This window comes from Stenella coeruleoalba (genome assembly GCF_951394435.1).
Source record: "Stenella coeruleoalba genome assembly, chromosome: 8".
NCBI classification, from domain to species: domain Eukaryota; kingdom Metazoa; phylum Chordata; class Mammalia; order Artiodactyla; family Delphinidae; genus Stenella; species Stenella coeruleoalba.
Window position 1 is genome coordinate 48,099,185 of NC_137154.1, and position 23,779 is coordinate 48,122,963.

Here is a 23,779-nt window from a genome sequence, read left to right on the forward strand (position 1 = left end):
CGCCCCAGGATATCTCTTTGAGCCCCAGCCCCAGCTACTGCCCCACTGTCCTCACACCTGAGGAGAAGGGTTGAAGGTGCCCTGAGTTCCCTTGATGCGGCTGCGCAGGTATTGGCCAGTGAAGGGGGCCAGCGTCCCATCTTCAGGGCATACATGTAGATCAAACACCAAGGCTGAGGCTGGTAGCTCAGGGTAGTTGGAGAGGCAGCTAATAGAATCCCTCAGGAAGGTATCAAAGAGGGGCCAGAGCCTGCTCAGTTGGACATACAGGCAAAAGTGTCAGACAGTTACAACAGTTCCATTTGCGATACACTCACACACTCCACCCTCCCCCAACAATGTCACCTGGGTTTTGACTCCCATGGGCCACTCACTCCATCTCAGCCCTCTGCATGCCCCATCCCCCATCCCTGTAGATACCTGGAGGGAAGGTGGGCTCCAAAGCCCCAGATCAAAGCAAAAAGAAAGCTGCTGACAGCCAGCAAGTGCTCCCTGCGCTTACGAGGCACAGCGTCACTGTCAACCTGGTACAGGCGCAGAGAGCTTCTTTTCGAGGACTTGAAGCTTCGGGCCACAGGGTCACTATAGCTGAGGTCCTCTGCAAAGGTCACCACGGCCAGAATCGGAGCCCCAGGAGGAAAAAGGGGAGGGAGTTGGGGGAAGAGAGTAGGGGTTGGCTATTACTTTTCACTTTCAGTCCCCAGGCCCAAGTCCACCTAAGAACCTGGGCCACAGGCTCGAGCTATATCCCAGCTATCCTCAAGGCCACATAGCTCTCACATCAGCCCTTCCCTTCACCTGGGATATGGGCCTTCTCCTTCTCATCTGTGCGCAGGTGTGGGTCAAGCAGACAACGCAAGATGCGGGCCAAGCTGGTGACTTCAGCCACACCTGGGCAAACGGCCTGCTGCCCATGTACCTGCAGCAGGGAGCTGGCACCCTGGCAGGTGAGGAATCGGAACGTTGCAGGCACCAGCACTTCTGCCAGGTGGTTGAGCTCAGTGACAGTCTGGAGCTGCAAGTGGTACTCCTGGGGCAGGGCTGCCATCAGGGCGCTCAGCATAGCCTGCCAAGTCTGCTCCCCACGGCACCAGACTAGGGCACAGCGGCCCACCGCTGTGGGAGACATGCCTGTCGCATCTCCCACCTCCATCAGAAGAAAAGTACCTGGGGGTCGTGCTATTTGCTGACCATTGGGGAGGCTAAGCTGGGGGGGGTCACCCAGGAGGCAAGTGATGGAGTCCAGCCAAGCACCACCGGAAGCCCCATCGCATATTATCCAGTGATGAATCCCCACTGATTCCTGCACCTGCCCCCTTGCGCCCACAGTCTTACACCGACTGGCTTCACGAAGCAGCCTGGGGAAGACACCGTGGTTCCAGCAGGGGCCCTCCAGCCACCCCAGGAACTCCTGGGGGCTGAGGACACTGGGATACAGGTGGGTAATTTCCACAGGCTGGCAGCAGCTCTGGGTCGAGGGGTCCACCATGGCTGCCAACCAATTCTGGATCTTAAATAAGCTGCGCCAACATGTGGTCTTGCCACTGCCTGCGGGGCCCAGGAGCAAGACACCTGAGGCCTGGCCCAGGGCCTGACTCAGCTGCTCCAGGGACCCCAGAATATCAGGGCTGGGATGCAGGCCTCCTTGCTGCAACTCCTCCAGCAGCAGTGAATTCCTCAGCCCGGGGGCTATAGGCTCTGCCAGCACCTCGCTGGCGGCAGGGAAGAGCCCACAGAGCAGCTCTTGGAGGTTGCGCAGGTGGACCCCATCCGGGATGCTGAACAGCGGGGAGCGCAGCAGGGCGCGCAGTAGGGCGGCCTCCTCGATGGCGGCTAGGCTGCAGGGCTGCTTGGACTTGGGATCCCCCTTGGTCACGTTTAGAGCCTGTATCATGTCTTCCAGCACCTTCTTGAGCAGGGGCAAGCGGCAGGGCGGGGGCCCAGACACCAGCTCACGCTCAAGGGAGAAGAATTTGGATAGCCGGGTAGCCATGCGGGAGGCGTCCCGTATCCCCGCACCCAGCAGGGTCAGCTCTGCCACTTGCCGCAGGTCAGGCAGTGTCAGTGCCACAGGCCTCAGTAGTTGGCGCAGGTTGGCAGGCACGGCAGGGCTCAGGGCACGCAGTGTCAGGAGACAGCCGTAGCCGAGGCGCACGTCCACGTGATGTTTCTCAAAGAAGCCGCTGCCGAGGAGCTGGGGGTGGGCGGGGTCAACGGTGCTGGTACTTCGGGAAGCTTCCTGGTACAGTGGGGCATAGAGGTGGCGCAGTTTGGCCAAGCGCTGGCCCAGGGCAGAGAGTAAGCCAAGGGGCAAGCGCTGAGCTGCTTCTAACAGGAGCCAGGCACCACCCTGCAGGGCACCGTTCAGGTAATTGCTCAGGCTTTGGGCCTCTATCTGAGGCAAGCAGGGCACCACCACCAGCTGGCGCCCCAGGGCCTGCGCTAGCGTCTTCACCATAGCTGCCTTGCCCACACCATCAGGGCCCAGTAGGGTCCCACAGGCCACCTCTTCCAGGGCCAATAACAGCACTAGGGCCGGCCGCTCAGGAAGCAGGCTGGGTAGAGACCCCAGTCTGGGACCCAGGTACTCGTAATTGTACAGGAAAGACCGACCCAGCACATCTATCCAGCATGCAGCTGGTGACAGAGAAGTCTCAGTAGGTGCGAGAGACTTGGGACTCTGCAGGGGTCTTTGGGGAGCGGTGTGGGGTGAAGCCAGGCGGTACTTGAGTTGGCGGGCCCAGTGGAAGTCCGTCAGATCACTGACCTGGCGTTCCTGCAGCAGCTGTGCTATATCCCGGTGAGTCACTGTCATGACCAACAGGGCACTGAGCAGGCTGGTCTGGCGGACAGAGGGCAGGGGCTGCTCACCCCGAGAGGCCCTCTGGGCCCGCAAAAAATTCACCAGTACGTCAAGCTTGCGCACGTGCATGGGGACCGCGGCCGGGGCCTTCCCTTCAAGCAGAGCCTCCTCCATGTTGGCCCGCCATACCACCTCCTCTGCCACCAGCACACACTGCCACGGGAAGGCCTGGACTAGGTCCAGCCAGTGCTGGACATACATCTGCGGGGGCGACTGGCTCTGCTGGGGCAGCTGCCTGAAGGCCTTGTCTAGGGATGGGCCCAGAGCAAGACGGGCAGCCACACAGTCCTGCAGCAAGTGCACCAGGGCCAGACGCAGACCCTGCTCCAGGGAGGCCAGCCACCTGGGGAGATCTGAATGCAGAGGAAGGGACCCCGGCAGCTTCACCTCCTCCCCACCTGCCCCGAGCACTGCAAGCGCCTCCACCTGAGTCTGTGGGCTTGGGCTTGGGCTTGACTCCCGGTCATCCGTGTTTCTATCAGTTCGGCTGGACTGGAAGCTCACGGCATGCACGTGAGGAAAACAGCGTCGTGCCCATAGCTGGGCCTCACAGGACTCCAGCGGGGCAGCTAGCAGGGCCACCAGCTCACTGCCACTGAGGAAGAAGAGGCGGGGGAAGTGAGCACATATGGCATAGAGCACGCTCTCCAGAGCCACGATGATGCCCTCCAGCTCCACGGAGCCCGCTTGCAGCAGCTGTTGCAGCTGCTGGCCTTGGAAAGAAGGGCTCCGCTTGGCACTGGGCACTATAAGTGACAGAACCAGGGGGTCAGCTACAGAGATCCTCATCAGGGTCCGATACTGTTCGTCCACGGCCTCGAAACGGGAGCGCTGTGGTGAGAGAGAAGGTGAGAGTGAGGGCGGCATCCCCCTCCCGCCCTGAGCCCCACTGTCCAGTAGCACTTGTCCATCCTGCCACACACCCCCTTCCCTACCAGGTCAGAACTAGGAAACTGGATCTTCATCTCATGCAGAACTTTATTCAAAAAGATCCACTTCTGCTGAAAAGTCACCCACACCTGCAGCAGGGCACCTGTGAGAAGCAGCCAGGGGAACACTGGAGGGAGACTAGGGTTCCAGCTTCTGCAAGGGGGTCCAGCCTGCTCCTGCCCTCTTGGGATGCCCCACTCCCAAAAAACTCTGCTCAGCAGGACCCAGGGACCTTGCTCGAAGGAGAGAAAACCTGCAGCGTGAATAAAGACCTGGTCACTTCAGCCCAAGAAGTGGCCCTGGAGGAGGTCCTCACTCTGTCCTCACCCACCCCCGACCTCTCTCCCCATCCCTCTGGGCCATCTCACCTCAGGACCCACCCATCAGCCCAGCTAGAGGCCTGCACTCACTCAGGCCATGCATGATAGTCACCCACTCCAAAGCCATTTTGTTTAAGTCTCCTGACTTCTGGGTGGCCAGGAACTTGAACAACACCTGAAGACTTTCCTGGATAGAATCCTGCAGGTTGCTGTAATCTAAGAAAGAGTGGGCTCGAGCTGAGCTGAGCTGGCAGTCAGATGGGGCAAGGGCAGGGGTGACTGATACCCAAAATACACTGAAACTCACAGATCTCAAACTACTCTCTAGACGACACAAACTTTTTTGCTTCTACTAGTTGAACCTAGTATGCTCACCAAGAGTCAGAGTATGTTTGCAAACTTGTTTACGTGAGTTCCGTTTGTGTGAGTTATAATTTTAATTACAGAATTTAATCTTATATCATGTTAACCACTGAAATATGGGTGGCAAAATAGTTGCTGGTTCTATGGAAACCATGGAAGGGCTTCAGTAAGCCAATAAAAACATGATATTAAATTAGATATAGGCAAGGCGATTTTTTAAGATTGTGAAATTATAATAAAAATCTAGAAAAGTTCTGGATTCAGATAGCTTTACAAATGTCCTCACGTCACTTCTCAACTTTACAGAAACTGAAAGTGGAAATAGCAGATGATGTATTAACGCAAGAAAGGCAGTGAGGAGCTTCTATCACTTGACTGCAAATCAAAGAAAACCTCGTCTTTAGATTAAAAGGTTAGTTAATAAATGTACATTATATGATTTAAGCTAAAATAAAAATCTTAAGCCATGTATGCATATTTTATGATTTCCCTGTTTAACTAACTTTTTGAATTTGCCAGTTGGGTTTCAATTAGGCTGGATAAGAGAATTTCTCCTTTACTTCCCTAATTGTACCATCTTGAGTGCCCGTACATATGCTGCTCCCTCTGAGTGGCATGCCCTTCTCCCCTTGCAAACTTGGCAAACTCCTACTCCTTCAGAAGTCAGAATGAGGCCTTTGCCTAAGGGAAGGGAAGATTTCTCTAACTCTCCCGGTCCTTTGATGTTGGTCCTCTTTCTGAGATGCTACTGCCCTCAGTTAGGTGCTCTGTCATGCACCTGTCTCTGTTCTCTTGTCCCTCTCTCACTGGACTGGGAGTCCGCAAGGGACGGGACTTCGGTCTGTAAATCTCAGAGTCCCCTGCATTTGGTTCAGAAGAGGCAGGTGAGTTTGATGAGGGAATGACAAAGGAATTAATGAGTGGGTGCAGTCTAGAGGACAGAGCATTGAAAGCTGGAGAGACGTGACCACGAGGAATTTCTTAGCACACCCAGAAAGGGGAGGACCTTTGCTGAAGAGGCCAGGCATTGGGTGGGAGGGAGTGGATGGGGGGCTCCCAAGAAGATTAAGACTGTACGAGGGCTACATGGAAGATATTGTCTCAGAACAGACTGATGGCTCAGGCTGTCCAGGGGGGAGGGGGCCCCGGCTAGAGAAGCCAGATCTGGCAGGGCTTGGGGGATGAATACGTTCCCCAGCAGCAGGGGCTTTCACTGGGCCACGAGGGCTGGGTCTCACCTGAAAGGATGAAGGTGCCACTATCCTTGCCCACCACCTGCCACTGGGGGCTGCGGGGCGCTTGTCTCTTGGAGCGCTCTGAAGCTGGGGGCTCGTACGGCACGTGCAGGATGAAGTTGAGCAGTCGCAGCTGTCGTGCTTCCCAGGCCCGCTGCAGCTGCAGTAGGGCCTCCTGGGCACGAGTCCGTATGTTTTCACACCGCCAGATCTGGAACAGTTGGGTCTCAGGAACCAGGACTGGCTAATGGCTCAGGGGATAGCCTTGGAGCTGGGACTCAAGGGCCAGGGCCCAGGAGAGTGGAGGTCTCAGAGATGGAGAGTGGGACCATCAGGCTTCAAAGACAGGCCACCAGCATCACACTGTGACCTAGGGCTGCTGCCCTGAAACCCACTTTTTTGCAAGGCTCCAGCTGAGCAGACAATGCCTCAGTCAGCTCATGCTCTTTTGGGCCAGGGGACATCTGCCATCCTGTGTGCCCACAGCTTCAGGGCTGCCACCCATTTCCTTCCCCTGGGAGGGAAGGGACATACTTTCCGTCACAGAGCCTCTGGAACTAGCCATCAGATCCCCATACCCTCCAGGCAGGCTAGCAATCTCAACCCCACCCCACTACAAGCCAACACCCACTGTCCCCCTTGTCTCAAGGGGCTGCTAAGCATTAACTGGCTCTATTAGAGCTTAGCAAACAGGACCTGGGCTTGGACCACCTTTCCTCTGTGGGCGCAGAGCGGGGGTGAGCCCACCTGGTTGATTCGATCTGTAAACTCCAGCAGGGGACAAGAGAGCAGCTGGCCCACTGTTAGGAGCTCTATGTTGTGGAGATCGCCTAAACCTAAGTCTGGAGGGGGAGGGACAACAAGTCAGAGCAGCTCTCGGTCTTTGGCAGAGTCCAGCCCAGCCCAGCCCAGCTCCCAGACAGCACGACACAGAGGCAAGGGCCCAGAACCTAAGGTCCAGAGCACAATTCAGTCCAGAGGTAAGACTCCAGCCCAGCCCAGCCCAAGTCAGCAGAGAGGACCCACATGGTAGTGTGAGAGGTTAAGAATGTTTGTCCCTGTGGGGGAAAGGAGGCTGTGGTCCGTGAGGGAAGGCCAGGGCAACCTGGGGAGGAAAGGTGTTTCCAAAAAGAGCAATAGGGAACTTAGTTGTCCCATTGTTCAAACCCTACGTCCTTCCCTTCCCCTCCCTTCTGACTCTACCCAAACCCACCTCGCAGGAGGGCTTGGAAGTTGACGTTCTGCAGCTGGAGGCTGCCCAGCCTGGTGAGCAATGGCAGGAGGCTGCAGAACTCCTCCAGCACGTGCATGCAGCGCTGCAGAACTGGGCTGTGCAGCCCCGGGGTTGCACTCATCTGGGCCGCCTCTGTCAGCCAGCCATCTGTCTTCTCCTGGGCCATAGCCAGATTGAACTGTAGGGAGAAAGGCACATTGGCAGCTGGAGACCCTTCCCCACCCCGACCCATGCAGACTTTCCACTCCCAGGCAGGGGGTCCAGGGAGGGTGTCAGCACCTTGGCAAAAGCCATGCACTTCCATTCGCTGATACTTTCAGAGACGACTCGGTACAGGTGCCAGATGCGCTGCTGCTGCACAATAGGACGGGTCCCACAGGCTGGCAAGGGCACAGGACTCTCGTCCCCTGTGGGATAGGGCTTGATGAGGCCTAGGCTATGTGCAGGGCTGGGGGTGGGGGCATGATGGGGGATGGTCAGTCAAGAGCCCATAATGACAGAAGGGAGGGTCCTTAAAGTGCCAGGGACGGGGCGGGTGTGGTTGTCCAAAATTGTTCAGTACAATAATCCAAGGGAGAGTTAGTCCAAGGAAAGAATATCTAGGAAAATGTGATAGTGATGAAAGGGAAGGATTCCTCTTCTATTAGTCTCTGTCTCACTTATGCCACTCTGGCCACACCACACTCTTTACTGTTGCTCAGATACACCAGGCATGCTCCCTCCTGCTGAGGGCCTTTGACGGGCAGTTCATTCTTCCTGGAACACACTTCCCCTAGAAAACCACATGGCTCACTCCCTCACCACATTCAAGTCCTTGCTCAGGTATCACCTTCCGAATGAGGCCTACGCAGCCCACCTCATTAAGAACTGCTAGCCACCCTCCCTGGCATTCCCAGCCCCTCCTAACCTGCTCTACTTTTTTTCTATACCGTTTATCACTTTCTAACATATTCCATCATTTGGTTATATTTTATGTTTATTATTTGTTGTCTTGCTCTCCCAGCTAGAACGTTCAGTTCATGAGGGCAAGGGTTTTGTCATTTGTTCACTGATATACTTCACGCATGGTGCACAGTAGGCACTCAACAAATATGTGTTGGACAAATGAATGAGTTCAGTGAGATGCATATGAGAAAGGATCTGGCCCACAGGGAGGACCGTAGGGGCGAATGGTGACGCTCCCTATCGTGTCTGTCTCTGACCATTATTCCCTCCCTTCATCTCACAAGCTTCTGCGTTAGTTCTTAACCAAAATTTATATTCATTTTTGAGATATGCGTCAAAAATAATTTGTTATTAATAATAATTATAGTACTGAGGTTTGCAATTTACTTAAAAGACATCAGACCAGATTCAAGAATATTGCAATAAAACTGTCATCCTCATTCACTTGAATTCCACTGTACCTTCTTGAGTGAGAGAAAAAGTGAAAAAGCTACACCCAAATGCTGAGAACCATGCATCTTACAAGATGCGTCATCCACCATGGAGGTCTGAGAATCACGAGGCTATCAGAGCTCCGATCTAACCAAAAAACAAAACAAAACAAAACCCAAAAACCACACATACAAAGTAAATTAAACTCTTTAATAAAATCTTCCTTTGTCTGAACTCAAAAGATCCAGCTAGAAACCCATATAATCTTTTTTTTTTTTGGCTGTGCCACGAGGCTTGAGGATCTCAGTTCCCAGACCAGGGACTGAACCCGGGCCAGAGCAGTGAGAGAGTTCCGAAGCCTAACCACAAGACCCCCAGGGAACTCCCCCCATACAATGTTTGATAGCAGTTGTCTTAACATTAAATATTGAGCAAGTAAAGAACTCTCTTTGTAAGAAGGAGCAGACATAGTATCTCCAGACACACGAGAAGATAAAGACAAACTTGAGGATTATCTATTTCGTAAATTCCATTGCATTTTAAAACTTTTTATTTGGAAATGCTATCAAACTTTTTAAAGTTGCAAAAAAAAAATAGTAAAAAGAATTCCTGTATACCTTTTATCAAGATCACCTTTTGTTAACATTTTACCTATTCTCTTTACCATTTGTGTTTACATGCTCTGTGGGTGTCTGGGCAGGTGTGTATACACACACAAACGCATAATTCTTCTCTGAACTATTTAAACTAAGTTACATATATCATGTCCTTTTACCCCTGAATACTCAAGTGTGTATTTCCTAAGAAAAGGGATATTCTCTTCTACAACGTTGGTACAATTATCAACTTCATATATTACATGGATATAATACTTTTATCTGATCTACTGTCTATATTTCAGTTTTGTCAGTTGGCCTAGTAATGTCCCCTATAGCATTTTTTTCCCCTCAAGTACAGCAGCCAGTCTAGGGTCAAGTACCATATTTACTTGTCATGTCTCCTCAACTTCTTTTAATCTGGAACATTCCCCACAGTCTTTTGTAACATAGACATTTTTGAAGTAGACAGTCCCCTTTCTCCCTTTTTTGTTAACAGAAAGTTTCTTGTGCTGTGTTTGTATGCTTCTTTTCATGGCTGAGTTTGTAAAATCACTCCCAGCTGGACTGTTGAATCGGTAATGTTGTGTCCTCTGGGTATCACATCTGGAGGTACGTGATGTCCATTTGTGTCTCATCTGTCCCTCATTGGAGATATTAATTTTGATCACCTTCAAAATGTTGCCTAATTTCTCCACTGAATTATTACCTTTGCAACTAATAAGTAGTCTCTGAGGGAGACTCTCTTAAGACAGTACAAATATTCTGTTCCTCGTCAAATTTGCCCCCAAATTTGGCATTCATTGATGATCCCCTCACCCAATCCAGTATTTACCATGATGGTTGGCAAAATGTGGTGTTCCCTCTCCAGCCCTCCCTTCACACTGCCCAGCTGGCTCTGGCATTCTACTATAAGCACAAGTCCTCATTTCTCTCTCACTGATTTATCATCTACTTAGTACTAGTATGGATAATACATTCCTGTTTTTTTCAGTAGTTTACTTTGTACTTACCCTGGTGGTCAAATTGTCCCAGATTTGTCCAGTTAGCATCCCTTCTGTGTCCTTGTGCCATGTCCCATCAATTTTATCAGGATTTTTTTTTTTTTTTTTTTGCGGTACGCGGGCCTCTCACTGTTGTGGCCTCTCCCGTTGCGGAGCACAGGCTCCGGACACGTAGGCTCAGCGGCCATGGCTCACGGGTCTAGCCGCTCCACGGCATGTGGGATCTTCCCAGACCAGGGCACGAACCTGTGTCCCCTGCATCGGCAGGCAGACTCTCAACCACTGCGCCACCAGGGAAGCCCATGTCCCATCACTTTTAAAAAGAACTTAACACTTCCTTACTTTCTGGCTTAAAAAGATATTCCACTCTCATCTTGTACCTACCCTGCCATGGCCCTGGAATCATTCATTCTCTGAGGAGCCCTGATTTCTTTTAGTGGGGAATGGTATTAGAAACTACGATCTGGGCACAATGTGGTTCCTTGCTATTGGAGTGTATTTCCTTCTTGGACTCTTCAGTAGACAGAGCTAGGAAATATGTTCATGTATATATACTCATATACATACACTTACATACATATACATGTGCACTTAATCATACAAATACAACATGTGTATGTGTGTTTTAAAATGCAGTGGAAATTGCAGGGACTGCCCTGGTGGCGCAGCGGTTAAGAATCCGCCTGCCAATGCAGGGGACACGGGTTCGAGCCCTGGTCCGGGAAGATCTCACATGCCACGGAGCAACTAAGCCCATGCGCCACAACTACTGAGGCTGCACTCTAGAGCCCATGAGCCACAACTACTGAGCCCACGTGCCACAACTACTGGACCCCGTGCGCCTAGAACCCGTGCTCCGCAACAAGAGAAGCCACCTCAATGAGAAGCCCGCGCACCGCAATAAAGAGTAGCCCCCACTCGCCACAACTAGAGAAAGCCCACGTGCAGCAACGAAGACCCAACGCAGCCAAAAGTAAATAAATAAATAAATAAATATTTTTTTAAAAAGAAAGAAATTACAGAGTAGACACCACAGAAAATGGAAGCTTATAAGACAAATTCACATTTCCCCAGAACTCAAAAAAAAAAAAAGAATAAAAGAAGTAATGATGAAGCAGATGAAAGAAATGGAGGAGAGATCCAGAAAATCCAACATACAGATAAAAATTCTGAAACGGGAGCAGAGCAACTGTAAGAGCCATTATCAAATAATCGAAAAAAAGATTACCTACAAAGGAAGAAAATCAGATTGATATCAGATTTGTCCAAAATGATAAATGTCAGAAGACAGTGATGTAGTATCTACGTCTGGACAAAAAAGTGTTGTGACTTCAGAATTCAATATCTAGCCAAGCTGTGATATAAGGACATTATACAGTCATTCTTAGCCATAAGAAGTTTAGAGATTTTAACACCTCCAACTCCCTTCTTAGAAAAAAGAAATACTCAAAGAATTATTGCAGCCATCCAAGGAAGGAGTGAAAATAATGAAAAGATGTAGTACTTTAAAAATTGGCAGTGGGTAAACAAAACCATTAAACCTTAGATATCAAAGTAGTTGTTAACACAGTTACAGAACAAAAAAATGTCAAAGGTAGTAAGTAAAATAAAAGATATGTAGTGGAAAATATAGAGTAGTATTAATGGTCTGGATCTAAGATCCTAGATTATTTTTAAAAACCGGAAGTTTGGTGAGGAGACAGGGATGGAAGAAGGAAGTAAAAGCAATGCTGTGGGGTTTCCTGGGCCTAACCCCACAAGGCCTGAGTCCCCTACTCTGCTTTTCCACAAACACCCCAACCACTAGCAGGAAAGGTCAAGGTCTGGTCTACATCAGTTAGAATATAGGATGAGGGTCTCCCAATACTTGACCAAAGAAAAAGCCCCTTGTTTGAGGATGGTCCCAGAGTGTCTTCCACCTCACATCTGGTCAAATGGCCCTCCCTGGGATTGAGGATCCCATAGGCAGGGATAGTAACGGTTGGCGGTTGGCCAAGAGGCCAGTCAGAAGCAGTGTGCCCTTCCAAGGGATACGAGTGACCGACAGAAGTGACGGCACCTGAGAAAAGAAACTGGAGCCCGCAAAGTTCTTTACGTGCAGAGGGGAGCCAGCCTAGCTGCACCACTGCACAGAAGGGCTAAGGGCTAAGGGCTAAGGGCTAAGTTCTGTCCCGGTCTCCTCCTAGGGGCCGGTGAGGCCTTTAGCAGCCACCTCTCTCCACCACACTGGCTGGAAGCAGTGGCCGTGGAGCATCATGACCCGTTTTTATCTGGGACCTGGTGCCTGGTGTAGGACTGGGTTGAACAGGGCTACACAACTATGATGAGGACACCTTTACATTTCTCCTGCACAGGCTTTTAGCCCTCTGACCCCTTCACATTCTGATGGAACGCTCACCTATTTGCCTTCTCTACCAGACCGTGTGCCCCCCATCCCCACCCTAAGCACAACACTTGACATACCCAATGTATTTAGATTTTGTCCTGCAATTTTCACATATAAAATAGACTAAAATGAAGGTATGTGATTCGGGTCACCCAAGATGCAGGTCCCTAAGTCCCAACCCTGATCTCAGTGGGAGGGGGCATCCCAGGGTGGCGATGGAGGGGGCGGGACCCTCGGTACCAGTGAAGGTGGTGTAGGCATGGTGCAGTTCACTGAGGCCGCTGGCTGTGTTCTGGAACTGACGCTCCAGGGAGATGAGCTGGCGTTCAGTGCTCCTCTGCTCTTGCTCAGGGTCCATGAAGGGACCGGACAGGGCCTTCGCAATCAGGCCCTCCAGCTCCGCCAGCGCCGCCGCCATCAGCTGCTGCAGCTTAGGCACAATGGCGTGTCGCTTACTGAGCAGGAACCCCGAGGCCTGGCTTTTCTCAAACTGGAATGACTCCCACGTGTCCAGAAGCTGCGGGGCAGGCAGAGGGTAGTCAAGCAGAGGTGGTTATGGGGGAGGGGCACTGGGAGAGACGGGAGAGATGCCTTCTCACCGAGATGTCCAGTGCCTCATTCTCAGCACTGAAGACGCCAAAGTGGTTGCGGACGAGCTCACAGAGTGACCGCGTATATTCCATTCGCTCCTCCAGCTCTGTGTACCGCTCGTTGGCCTCGTTCAGCTGCAGGGACAACAGTATGAGACCAGCACTCCCACAGCCCTTTACATCCTGAGGGACACTCCCACCTGCTAGAGGCTCCAGGCCCCAGCAGCCGCCTTTTAACCAACTGGGATCAGGGCAATCTGGGATCAGATCCCCCATCTGACCTAGGTCTCCCTGAAGACAGCACAGTTCCTCCCCCATCAGATTGTTGCCCTGATGGCAGGGTTTGGATCCCTACTTGACTGTACAGAGAGCAGAACTCGGTCTCTGAAAGCCAGATTTTCTCCCTCTCAAAACACCAGGACCTCCCCCTCTCATGAGGATGTTGAGGGCCACGTTTGAACAGGATGAGAGCTGGCAAGGGCAGACCACACATGTGAGCACAGTTTAAGAGCGTCACGCCCCACCGAGAGCTCAGCTGAGACTTGAAGGGAGTGTGCTGGGCATGCGAGCGGGACGGCCCTGGATGAGCTGGGAAAGGAGGATGGGGAGAGCCCACCTTCTGGGAGCACCACGTGAGGGCGTGGATGTCGGTGTTGAAGGTTCGGAAGGCCTTCGTGAAATCTGTGAGCTCTGTTATTAGCTGCTGACCGCGGCTCCGGCATTCGTTCTGTATCCGTTCAAGAATGTCCTTCCTGATGCCCACCAGCTTGGATTCTGAAGACAGGAGAGAGTTAGGCATGAGGGGGTGAAGTACCAGGGGAGCGTGGCGGGGCCGGAGTGGGAGCAGGTTGAAGGGGCAGCCAGAACGTGAATTCGTTCCCCCAGTCGCTGAACACTTACTGGACCCCTGCTTGGTGTCCAGTCAGCTGCAGTGCACTTGGGCCTGTGCTGGGCACCGGTAGACAAGAGTGATGAGTGAGACAGAAAGTGTTCCCACCCTCAGAAGCTCACAATATGGCAGCAGAGACAGACATAGAAGGGGATAATCACATACCAGTGTGGTAGATGCTCTTCAAAGAGCCCTCAACCTGGCTCAGTGACGGGGCAGGAGGCCTGAGGATGCTGGGGAAGGCCTCCTCAGGGAAGGGGACATTGGAGCTGACTGTACTGAGTGGCTAAGGCTTCCAGGGGCACGCCAAGTGGATGAAACCATGTGCAAAGGCACAGGGATGCCGTGTCCATGAAGAGCAGACTGCCCACCACAGATAAACATTTTCTATCTGAGGAGTCTTACTGCCTCTGCTCTAGTAGAAGAGGTACCAAGAAGAGTGTGTAATCTGCCTTTTGTTTTTAAGGATTAAAGGAAAGAGGCTGTCAGGTGGACTTGGGGCGAGAAGATAATCTTGGAAGCTGGCTTTGGCAATATGAACACCTCCAGTGTCGCCGAGGACAGGAATAATACCAACACGAAACCTCGTCAGATCTGAGATACCACTGATTGTAAGAAGCACCATTATTTTACACACACCATGAAAAAAGAAAAAATGATGCCATCAATTATAATACACCTCTTAAGTTCAGAGATGTTAAAATATGCACAGAGCAGCAAAATACAATATAGAAATAGGGCATGGAGTATGCCACAAAATATAGTATAGAGTACTTACTACATGCCAGACACAGTGTCAGCTACTTTACCTGTATTAACCCATTTAATCCTCACAAAAGCCTTTGAGGCAGATACTATTATTGCCCCTGTTTTAAAGATAAGCAAAGTGAGACTCAGAGAGTTTAAATATCAACATCACACAATGCTAGAGCAAGGATTCAAACTCTGGCAGTCTGGCTCCACTGTGTTACATTTTATGCTTTGAAGGGTGAAAAGTAAATTAACTCATCCTCCATGAGCATCTCTGCAACTGGAAAGTAGGACAGTGAGTTCCAGGCACAGATAATTGAGACATACAGGGAATGGACCTGTGGGAGCTTTGGAGGAGGTAACGAATAGGACATGGCACCAACAGCTGAGACTGAGAAAACCAAGACAAGGGAACTTCTGAGGGGTACCCAAGGTTGAACAGAACACAAAGATGTGCACTTATGCTTTTTCAAACTATCCCATTGACCTATGACAGTAGCTAGGCTATTGCAATGGTGCCGCCTTCTGACCAGCAGCACGGGGCCAGTGAAGACAGAGAAGAGCTCAACAGTGACACCGTGTGGTATAAGGGAGCAATGGACTGATAAAATACCCGGGCTCCTCGGGGTTGGAAGTTGGAGATGGATGGGAAAACACATTTGAGAGATATGTAGGAGGCAGAAGAATGGAAAGGATCTGATGACAGGCTGGACGTGGTGCAGTTAGGGAGAGGGAAAGAGTAAAGTATGAAGTCAAGTTTCTGGTGAGGCCAGCTCATAACAGTAGGTAATTCAAGTATTCAAGGGAGCCCAAGTAGAAGAGGAACAAAGTTGCAGGATAAGAAGATAGAATTAGATCAGCAAGAAGGATGAGAGTGGACAGAAGGGAATAAGGTGAAATGAAAACAGTTAAGCATCTACTGCATGCCATACTCAATGCTAGGAACATTGCAAATAATATCTCATTTAATCCTCCTTCCCATAACCCTGTGAGCGACTGCACTGTTATGCCTATGTTACAAATAAAGAAACTGAAGCTCAGTGATCTGAAGTCATGCAAGCCAGTAAAAAACAGAGCCAGGATTCTGAGCCCTGTGCTTTTACCTCTCCATCTGCTCCTCTTGAAGAGGCCAGTTGAACCTGGACTAAGGACCAAGAAGCCAACAGACTAGAAAGCACACTGACTTCCTGAGCAAGAGTGGAGCGAAGCCTGCCCAAAACAGGGTCAGAAAGAAAGCAGGCCAATCACAGGTCCTCCTTCTTCTGCCTGGCCAGCCTGAATCCCCTGTGCATTTAGGAGCGAGGCTTGGGGAAAGAGCGGGGAGTTCTGTGGTCTAGACGATACCTAAGGAGGTATGTGCTTTCATCTGCGGAAGAGCAAAGGCAGGGAGGGCTAGGCAGGCAAGCACTTTCAGGCAAACTCTTTCAGGCCCAGCTCCAAGGCCTCCCACCTTATAAAGAAAGCAGGCCTGGAGACTTCCCTGGCTGCACAGTGGATAAGACTCTGCGCTCCCAATGCAGGGGGCCCGGGTTCGATACCTGGTCAAGGAACTAGATCCCACATGCATGCCGCAACTGAGAGTTCACATGCCACAACTAAAGAGCCTGCCTTCCGCAACTAAGGAGCAGGCGAGCCGCAACTAAGGAGCTGGTGAGCTGCAACTAAGGAGCCTGCCTGCTGCAACTAAGACCTGGTGCAACCAAAGAAAGAAAGAAAGAAAGAAAGCAGGCCTGGAGGCCATGGATGTGAGAGTATCTAGTCTCTGCAGGAAGCAGACACGATTGGTTACTGCCGTTCATGGGTGTTAGGTGACAAAACCTCTCTGTTTCCCAGAAGAACAAATCAGCAGCTTCCCAGTCTACCCCTCTGTGTGTTTCTCCACAGCCATCTCTGGGGGGAGGCGCTTAGCTAGTAACCAGTAGTACGAGACATCCTTCCCATGGAAAGGGAGGAAGAGAAAAGACGAACAAGGTTAGGTCTTAAACCAGATTTCTCAGAGACCCAGGGAGACCAACTAGGCCTTGGCCTCGCGGGGGTAGGTAGACACATGAGGTGGGAAACTGAGATGGGCTGAGCAGGGAACAGACAGCAGAGTGGGCTCGAGCTCCACTCTCCGTGTATCACTTTGGGAAGATACCTCCTTGCAGGGCGCCCTCATGGTCATGTGGCATGAGATAGTCACAGCAGAGCAGAAATCATGGTGTGATGTGTTGTGGCAGAAAGAGGGCCAAATATAACGTTCCCAAGTCCACCACAGCTCCCAAATGGCAGGGGATACAGGAGATAGTGGAGAGTTGATAGCCAGTGGGCCCAGATAGGGTTCCTGTGTTGAGGGGCGAGGGACCCTTAAGCAGAAGCTATGGGGTGGCCAGCCTAAAACAAAGACTGGATGAAGGGTTCACTAAAACCCTAAGGATATGTAATGTCAGCAGAGCCAATGCAGAGCCGAGTCAGCAGAGGTAGACACTCTGGGCTCCTATTAGCCAGGAGAACACACGCCAGCTACACCAGCTCAGGACACAGCTTCACCAGGAGCAGCAAGGTCAGAAGGAGGGCAGGGACCTCAGGCAAGTCAGCAGAAGCCAGCAAAGAAGAGCACACAGCCCAGAAGCCCTCTCTAATGCCGGGGGCCACCTTGGGGAGGAGAAGGAGTAGAGGACACTCGAAAATCAAAACAATCAAGAACCGTAGTATGAATTTTGAATTGACCAAATACCCAAAATAGACTGAATTAGACCAAAAGTGCTGCTTTAAATAAAAAGAAAAAAATGTGCACTTTCAATTGGAATACAGTTGTCCCTTTGGGGGATTGGTTCTAGGATCCCTGAGGATACCCAAATCCACACATTTTATAAATGGCATAGTGTTTGCATATAACCTATATATGTCCTCCTGTATACTTTAACTCATCTCTAGTTTGCTTATAATACCTAAAATGACATAAATGCTATGTAAATGGTTGTAAATACAAGGTAAATGCTATATAAACAGTTATCGGTTCAAGTTTTGCTTCTTGGAACTCTCTGGAATTTTATCCACAGACACAGAACACGCAGATTGGGAGGGCCAACGGTCTCTTTTTTCACCATCAGCAGAATTTAGGGCTACAGACTAAGCCAAGATCAGTTAAAGAGAGTAATTTTTTATACGTGCAAATTGTAGTGTCGATTCTGACTGCCACACGTGGGCAGAGGGCACCCTTGATTCCTGGGAATCTCTATAGAGAAACTGAGTTCTCCTAGCCGAAGGAGCGGGCTAGGATTTTTCTCAGTCACATTTGGTTTGAACTACTTCCGTGCCATGAGAATAGAAGGTGCTAGGAGACAAGGACACACAATTCCTAGGGAGTGTGGGGAATGAGTAGAGTCAGGACAGGCGGAGAGGCTGTCCTCTGCAGTGATCGCACCTTCGGTTGCAAAGGGAAGGGCCTGGGACCTGGGGCTTTGGGAGGCTCTACAGGTCCAATGAGGGGCCTGCACCAAAGGTCCCTGGAGGACACTGAAGGCCCAAGAAGGGCTGTGCGGATAAGGTACAGAAGGCAAAGGGGGGGGGGGGTAAGCAGCGCTCACCCATCTCCACCTGTATGTCACGGCAGCTCAGCCGCAGCAGCCTGCCTTTTGTGATCAGCTCCACGGGGATGCTGGAGACGCGGGCCCGCCAACCATCCAGGCAGCTCACCAGCATCGCGTAGTTCTTGACAGGACAACCTCTCATAGACTCCAGCTTCTGAGGCCCCCAGGCTTGCAGGAACTCATAAATGCCTTTCATCCAGTGATGGTCCCTGCAGAACTCCTGCACCTCCCGCAGCATGCCCTAGGGGCAGACAAGGTGTTTAGGGCAGAGGTGGGTGGCTATGATGGGAAGTGGTGGCCACCGTCCCATTCTTTAGACCTCTGTCCTCACCTCCAGCAGGGCCTGTTGTACAGCCAGTGCCTGCTGGATTCGAGGGCTGTTGTCCAGATCCTCTTGCAGCTGCTTATAATTGGGGGGCAAGTACTGGCCCCGCAGCCGGTGCCCACAGACCTCCAGGGCTTCAGTAACTGTGTGAGACTTCCAGGGCCACACCAATCCTATGCTCGGGCCGCAGAAGATGTCCACAGCATCTCTGGGTTGGTCCTGCAACTTGGGCATCATGAAGTCCATGTCCGAGTCCTCCTTTTCATGGTCTTCTAGTGGGGTACATGCCATAATTGTCCCTGAGTGTCCTCCAGGGACCACATACAACCTCTCCCTCTACCCTGAGTGTGTACATACACATTACACACACACACACACACATTCTCTGTTCATGAGTGAGTTTACACGTACATCTACATCATAAACACGGTACCAGACCCACCGAGGGAATTTATGAGTTAGGGTTCAGGTGCAGAGAACAGAATTCAGTCTAGCTAGTAAAAGCAGGGAGGAAATTATTAGAGATTATTACATGGGTTATGAATAACTGCAAGAGCTGAAAAACAAAAACACTCTAGGCCAAGTGTCTATGGCTCTGTGCTGCCTGGCAAACTGGGATGTCACTGCCATACCACCAGCTACATAAGCACATGGGCATAAGCGATTATGAGCCCCACCATCAGAGTGCACGGCATATGCCCTGCCTCTCTCCCCTACTTACCATCAGAGTGGACGGCATATGCCCTGCCTCTCTCCCCTACTTACCTCAATTCTGAGCTGAAGTCACATATAGATCTAAATCACATGTGACTCCCAGCCGCAAGGGGGTCTGAGAAGCACAGTTTATAGCACTCTAGCCTCTGCAGAACAGAGGAGGAGGTGAGAAAGGAAGGTGAGCAAGCCGGTCCTCAGTATCCGTCTTAAGGAATATCCTTGAACTTGGCCTCCCCCTTGATTCTTAGAAACTGTTTAATTGCCAATTTTAGTATTTGTGTTAAAACTTTGCACAAAAAGGGAGAAGAAGCATCAAAATGTTCAGAAATTAGATCCATACTGCCAACACCTAAGCACCACAGTGCCCGCAAGGGCCCATCCTCAGATCCCTTCTCTTCCCCGTCAGTACTCACTTTCTAGGAGAGCACATCCAGTTTCATGGTTTTAAGTACCACCTATTTGCTCTGAAATATATGTCTAGCTCAGATCTCTCCCTGAATCCCAATCCCACTTAAACAACTGCCTAGTCTACATCTCTACTTAGATGCCTAATATGCACCTCAAACTTTCAACAGCCCAAAATGAGCTCTGATCTCTATCCGCCCCCAGATTGCTCCTCATGCAGTCCTCCAACGTCAGTAAACAGGAGCTCCATTCTTCCGGGTGCTCCAGTCAAAAACTTTAAAGCTATCTTTGACTCTTCTCTCACATACAACACAGCCAGCCATCAGAAAATCCAATTGGCTCTATGTTCAAAATATATCCAAAATCCAACCGATTCTCACCACCTGTACCACTGCCTTCTTCTCTTTCCCCAGCCCAAGTCACCATCAAATCTCACGGCATTATTGAAATACCCTTCTAACTCGTCTCCCTGCTTTGGTCGTTGCCTCTATCCCTTTGCAGTCTGCCCTGCATATCCAGAATGATCCTTTAAAAATAGTGCCAGAAGGGGTTCAAGGAAGATGGTGGAAGTGGCAGCATAATTTTGAAATCTATTCCAAATTCCCACATGAATTTGGTATATAAAATTGACAGAGCAATTAGACAGTAAAACGAAAAACCCATCTGGATAACATTTTTTAACAAAATGAAGACAAAGGATCCTTACAAACACTAAAATATAAGTGGGTGGGAACAAACCACCTACAGCCTCAAGTCCCAAGTGGCATCGCCATTTATGGGGAAGGAAGCAGAGGAGAACAATGGTATACCAGACTGACCTGAGACTAGGAAAACTCCGCAACAGCCAACAGACATTTTGTGGAAAGAAGAGGGCTAATTCGAGAACAGCAGGTAAAAATGGAAGGGGATTTGCCCGCTCCAGTAGAGGTAGGTAAGGTCCATAGAAGCTTTAGCAGTCTATGCCCAATGAGCTCCTAAAACCAACCGGCGAGGGCTCCCTTCTGGGACAGTACTCAGCACTAAGGTGAAACTGCTGGGGGTAAAGTAAAAAGGGGGCAGAATGGAAGCAATAGAGAAAAAGAAAAGGTCCAAATAAAACTGGGAGAGAGAAACAGAAACCAGGAAACCTCAGAAAGTTAGCCCTCATTTTTTGAACACTACAGAAAATCAACAGAAAAGCAAATTGAAAGGTTAGAGAACCAAGCTGTCTCCTAAAAGTTAGTAAAAGAGAACTTTTCAGAAATGAGTAACAGAAAAGTACCAACATCAAACCCCATACAAAGCTAGTATAAGGAAAAAGAGAATGGGGAGTAGAATAACATCTTTATAGACAATGAAAGCATGTCAGGAAACAGATCAAGCCCATTTCAAAACAAGTCAAAAGACACCAGGAAAACGGCATAACCCATGAAAGAAAACCACATATCAGAGTTAGAAAAACTCAGAAATTACGCAACAGAACTCAGGAAAGAATTAGAAATAAAAGAAAGCAAAATTTTGGAATGGAAACTGAACTAAAAGGAAGATAAGAGCAAATAAACTTAACAGGTAAATAATGTCTTAAGAAAAATAGAAGGTAAAAATAAGGATAATTACAAAATAAAAAAGAAATAAGGATTAAAAGAATATATTTCAAGAGAAAGGAACATACATTGGGGGAAAAGTGATAAGGATCTAAAACACATGTAATATGAGTCCCTGAAGAAAAATCCAAAGCAAGGGAAGAGAACAATACTAAAAACCTTAATTCAAGCATACTTTCCTGAAATAAAAAAGGCTTAAAGCTGCATTATAAAGGAGCATACCTGAGAATACTATCTTAGAATGTTCAATACCGAGACATATTCTACTAAAATTACTGAATTTCAAGGAAAAAATATTTTAGGTATCTAGGCAAAAAAAAAAAAAAAAAAAGCAAGTGATTTATAAAGGAAATAAAATTAGATTATTATCAGATTTTTTTGACAACAACTTTTAATGCCAGAAGAAAATGGAGTAATATCTTTAAGATATGGAAAGGAAGAACATATGAGGCAATGATTTTACAACTGGTAATACTAACTTTCAAAGGGTACAAACTATTATCAACATAGAAGAACTTGAGACTTCTGCTCCCACAAGCCCATCCTGAGGAATCTAAATAGAGAATGAACATTGGACAAACAAAATGACTAAAAGAGACATCAACATAAGGACTGCTAGTGAGGATATTGTTACTTGTAGAACTCAAATGAGGTTTTATTCAATAATAAAATTATTAAAAGGGTAAGAATATAGCAGAAATGACAATGTAGAGAATGCTGGAGATTCTCTTCCTTGCCAGGAGGAGAGAGCCTATCTGAAGAATGAAACCTTGGAAGGCATATTGCTTGACCAACTAATAGCCATTCGCTTCTCCCTTCTTCCATGGTGGTAGAGCCTATCTTCCGCGAGAAACTAAAAATATCAGCCCTTTGATTTCCCACACCTGGATTTTTACAATGAGCTGTAACAGTGCATCTGCTGGGGAGTTTCTGGAGAAGATTTATTTTTCTGATAATAAGTGAGAGTCAGGCAAGGAGAGCTTTCTCTCTAACCTTGCCTCCCCTTTTTAAAACATGGCTTTGCTTGAGAATGGGATGCATGGAGCTGCAACTTGTCTTGCAACTACAATGTAATAGCCTGAGGATGAAAAAGGATTTTTGACTGCAGCTTCCCCTAGCACACATACCCTTCCAAGAGGATCTGTCGTTACCTAGAGCTAAACCCAGAATGGAATTGGGGAAGGATATAAAGAGCCTGGTACTTGATGACATTTCTGAGCCACTGAACCAACCCTGGAAGCTACCTGGAGACTTCTTGTTAGGTGAGATGATTGTATTGTTTAGGCTACTCTTAGGTCTTCTGTTACTTCCAGCTGACAGCATTCTCAGTGATTTAGAATTCAAACTCACAAGTAAAATCAAAGGACTAAGAGAGAGAGATAAAGCCTTGATGACATTGCCTGAGCCCTGAATCCAGCTGAGCCTGAATCCAGCTGTATTCATTAATTTCTTAGTTATAGGAGCCAGTAAAAAATCTCCCCTTTTCCTTAGCTAGTTTTGAGTTAGGATATGTAATCCAAAACCAACTTGCACATTTAGGCCCATATAATAGATGTTTAGAGCCAGGACAAGCATAGCTGAAGATTGGAGCCTCCTCCACCATATACACCCTTCTAAGAGGATATGCTGTGACCTATAGCGAAAACCAATTAATTCGTACCATGGCCCATTGCTCTTGCCAGATCTTACGGATACATGACTCTCTGTAGGGTAGGCTGAATCAATCCTATTTCTTGTCTGGAAAATTTGAACTAAGTCACACAATCAGGAAAACTTAACTGAAAGATCATATATAGAGTCAAGAATGGAGCTGGTGGCATAGAAAGTCTAAGTCCTTTGGAAGCAATGGTTATAAGGGAGCAGAAAGTTCAAAGGAAGCAGAGACAGCTAGTGTTAGGAGAGAATCAGGGGAATTGGGAAGAAGCACAGGCAGAAGTAGAGATGAAAGGCTAATCAGCAATTTGAGAGACAGGGACTCTCTTCCTGACTTTCTAGTTTCAATTTCTCTGAAGTTTGGTGCTGCTACATCTTTTCTGCCTTTGAATTTGGTAACTCTCTGTTTTGTGAGCTCCAAAACAAAGATGGGGTTGGAGAACTGTGATTCAAGGTGCCAAGACCCATGAGAGCACTCAGGCAATATGGTGCTATACAGTCAATTCATGTGTGCTTCTGAGCAATGGAAAGAAAAGCTAGTGCATTTTTAATATAATTTGGCGAATGCAATATCCCAACAGCACAGAACACTAATGACTTCTTAGCCAGAGTAAGAGTGAAATAAAGAGAACTGATATCAAGTAAATCAAAGAAACATAAGTTACCTGTCACTGCTGAGTGATTTGGGCTTCCATTTAAAATATATATGTTTTAGTATAATACATATGAGTCAACATGGAGCTGCATTTTAAAATATCCATCCAACTTGAAAGACCTAAATAATGATAGGTCTTTACAGTAGGTTTCCTTGAAGGAGTAACTCAGACATTTCACACAGAGCAAAGCAACTTGTCAAACATATTTATAGGACTTTTCATCGTTTCAAAATTTCTTACAGAGTGGCAAGAAAAAAAACTCCTTCCCCTCTCATCTATGAACCCGCTCACTGTTACACTGCTTCCATCTATACTTCCTCTTGCTGGTCATACT

At 48.9% G+C, this 23,779-nt stretch overlaps 1 protein-coding gene across 1 annotated transcript in view; it reads right to left on the reverse strand.

The window, feature by feature from the left end:
- The window catches only part of DNHD1 (dynein heavy chain domain 1), a gene marked incomplete at both ends in the record, with an annotated part of 65,411 nt that overhangs the window by 18,906 nt on the left and 22,726 nt on the right, over nucleotides 1-23,779 (reverse strand). Inside the window, 14 exon segments of the mRNA XM_079929559.1 lie at nucleotides 58-250; nucleotides 421-598; nucleotides 799-3,694; nucleotides 3,799-3,896; nucleotides 4,204-4,329; nucleotides 5,715-5,922; nucleotides 6,459-6,553; nucleotides 6,925-7,123; nucleotides 7,225-7,352; nucleotides 12,549-12,862; nucleotides 12,864-13,033; nucleotides 13,515-13,672; nucleotides 18,107-18,350; nucleotides 18,441-18,706. Of these exon segments, the coding sequence (XP_079785685.1) occupies nucleotides 58-250; nucleotides 421-598; nucleotides 799-3,694; nucleotides 3,799-3,896; nucleotides 4,204-4,329; nucleotides 5,715-5,922; nucleotides 6,459-6,553; nucleotides 6,925-7,123; nucleotides 7,225-7,352; nucleotides 12,549-12,862; nucleotides 12,864-13,033; nucleotides 13,515-13,672; nucleotides 18,107-18,350; nucleotides 18,441-18,706 (5,273 nt within the window).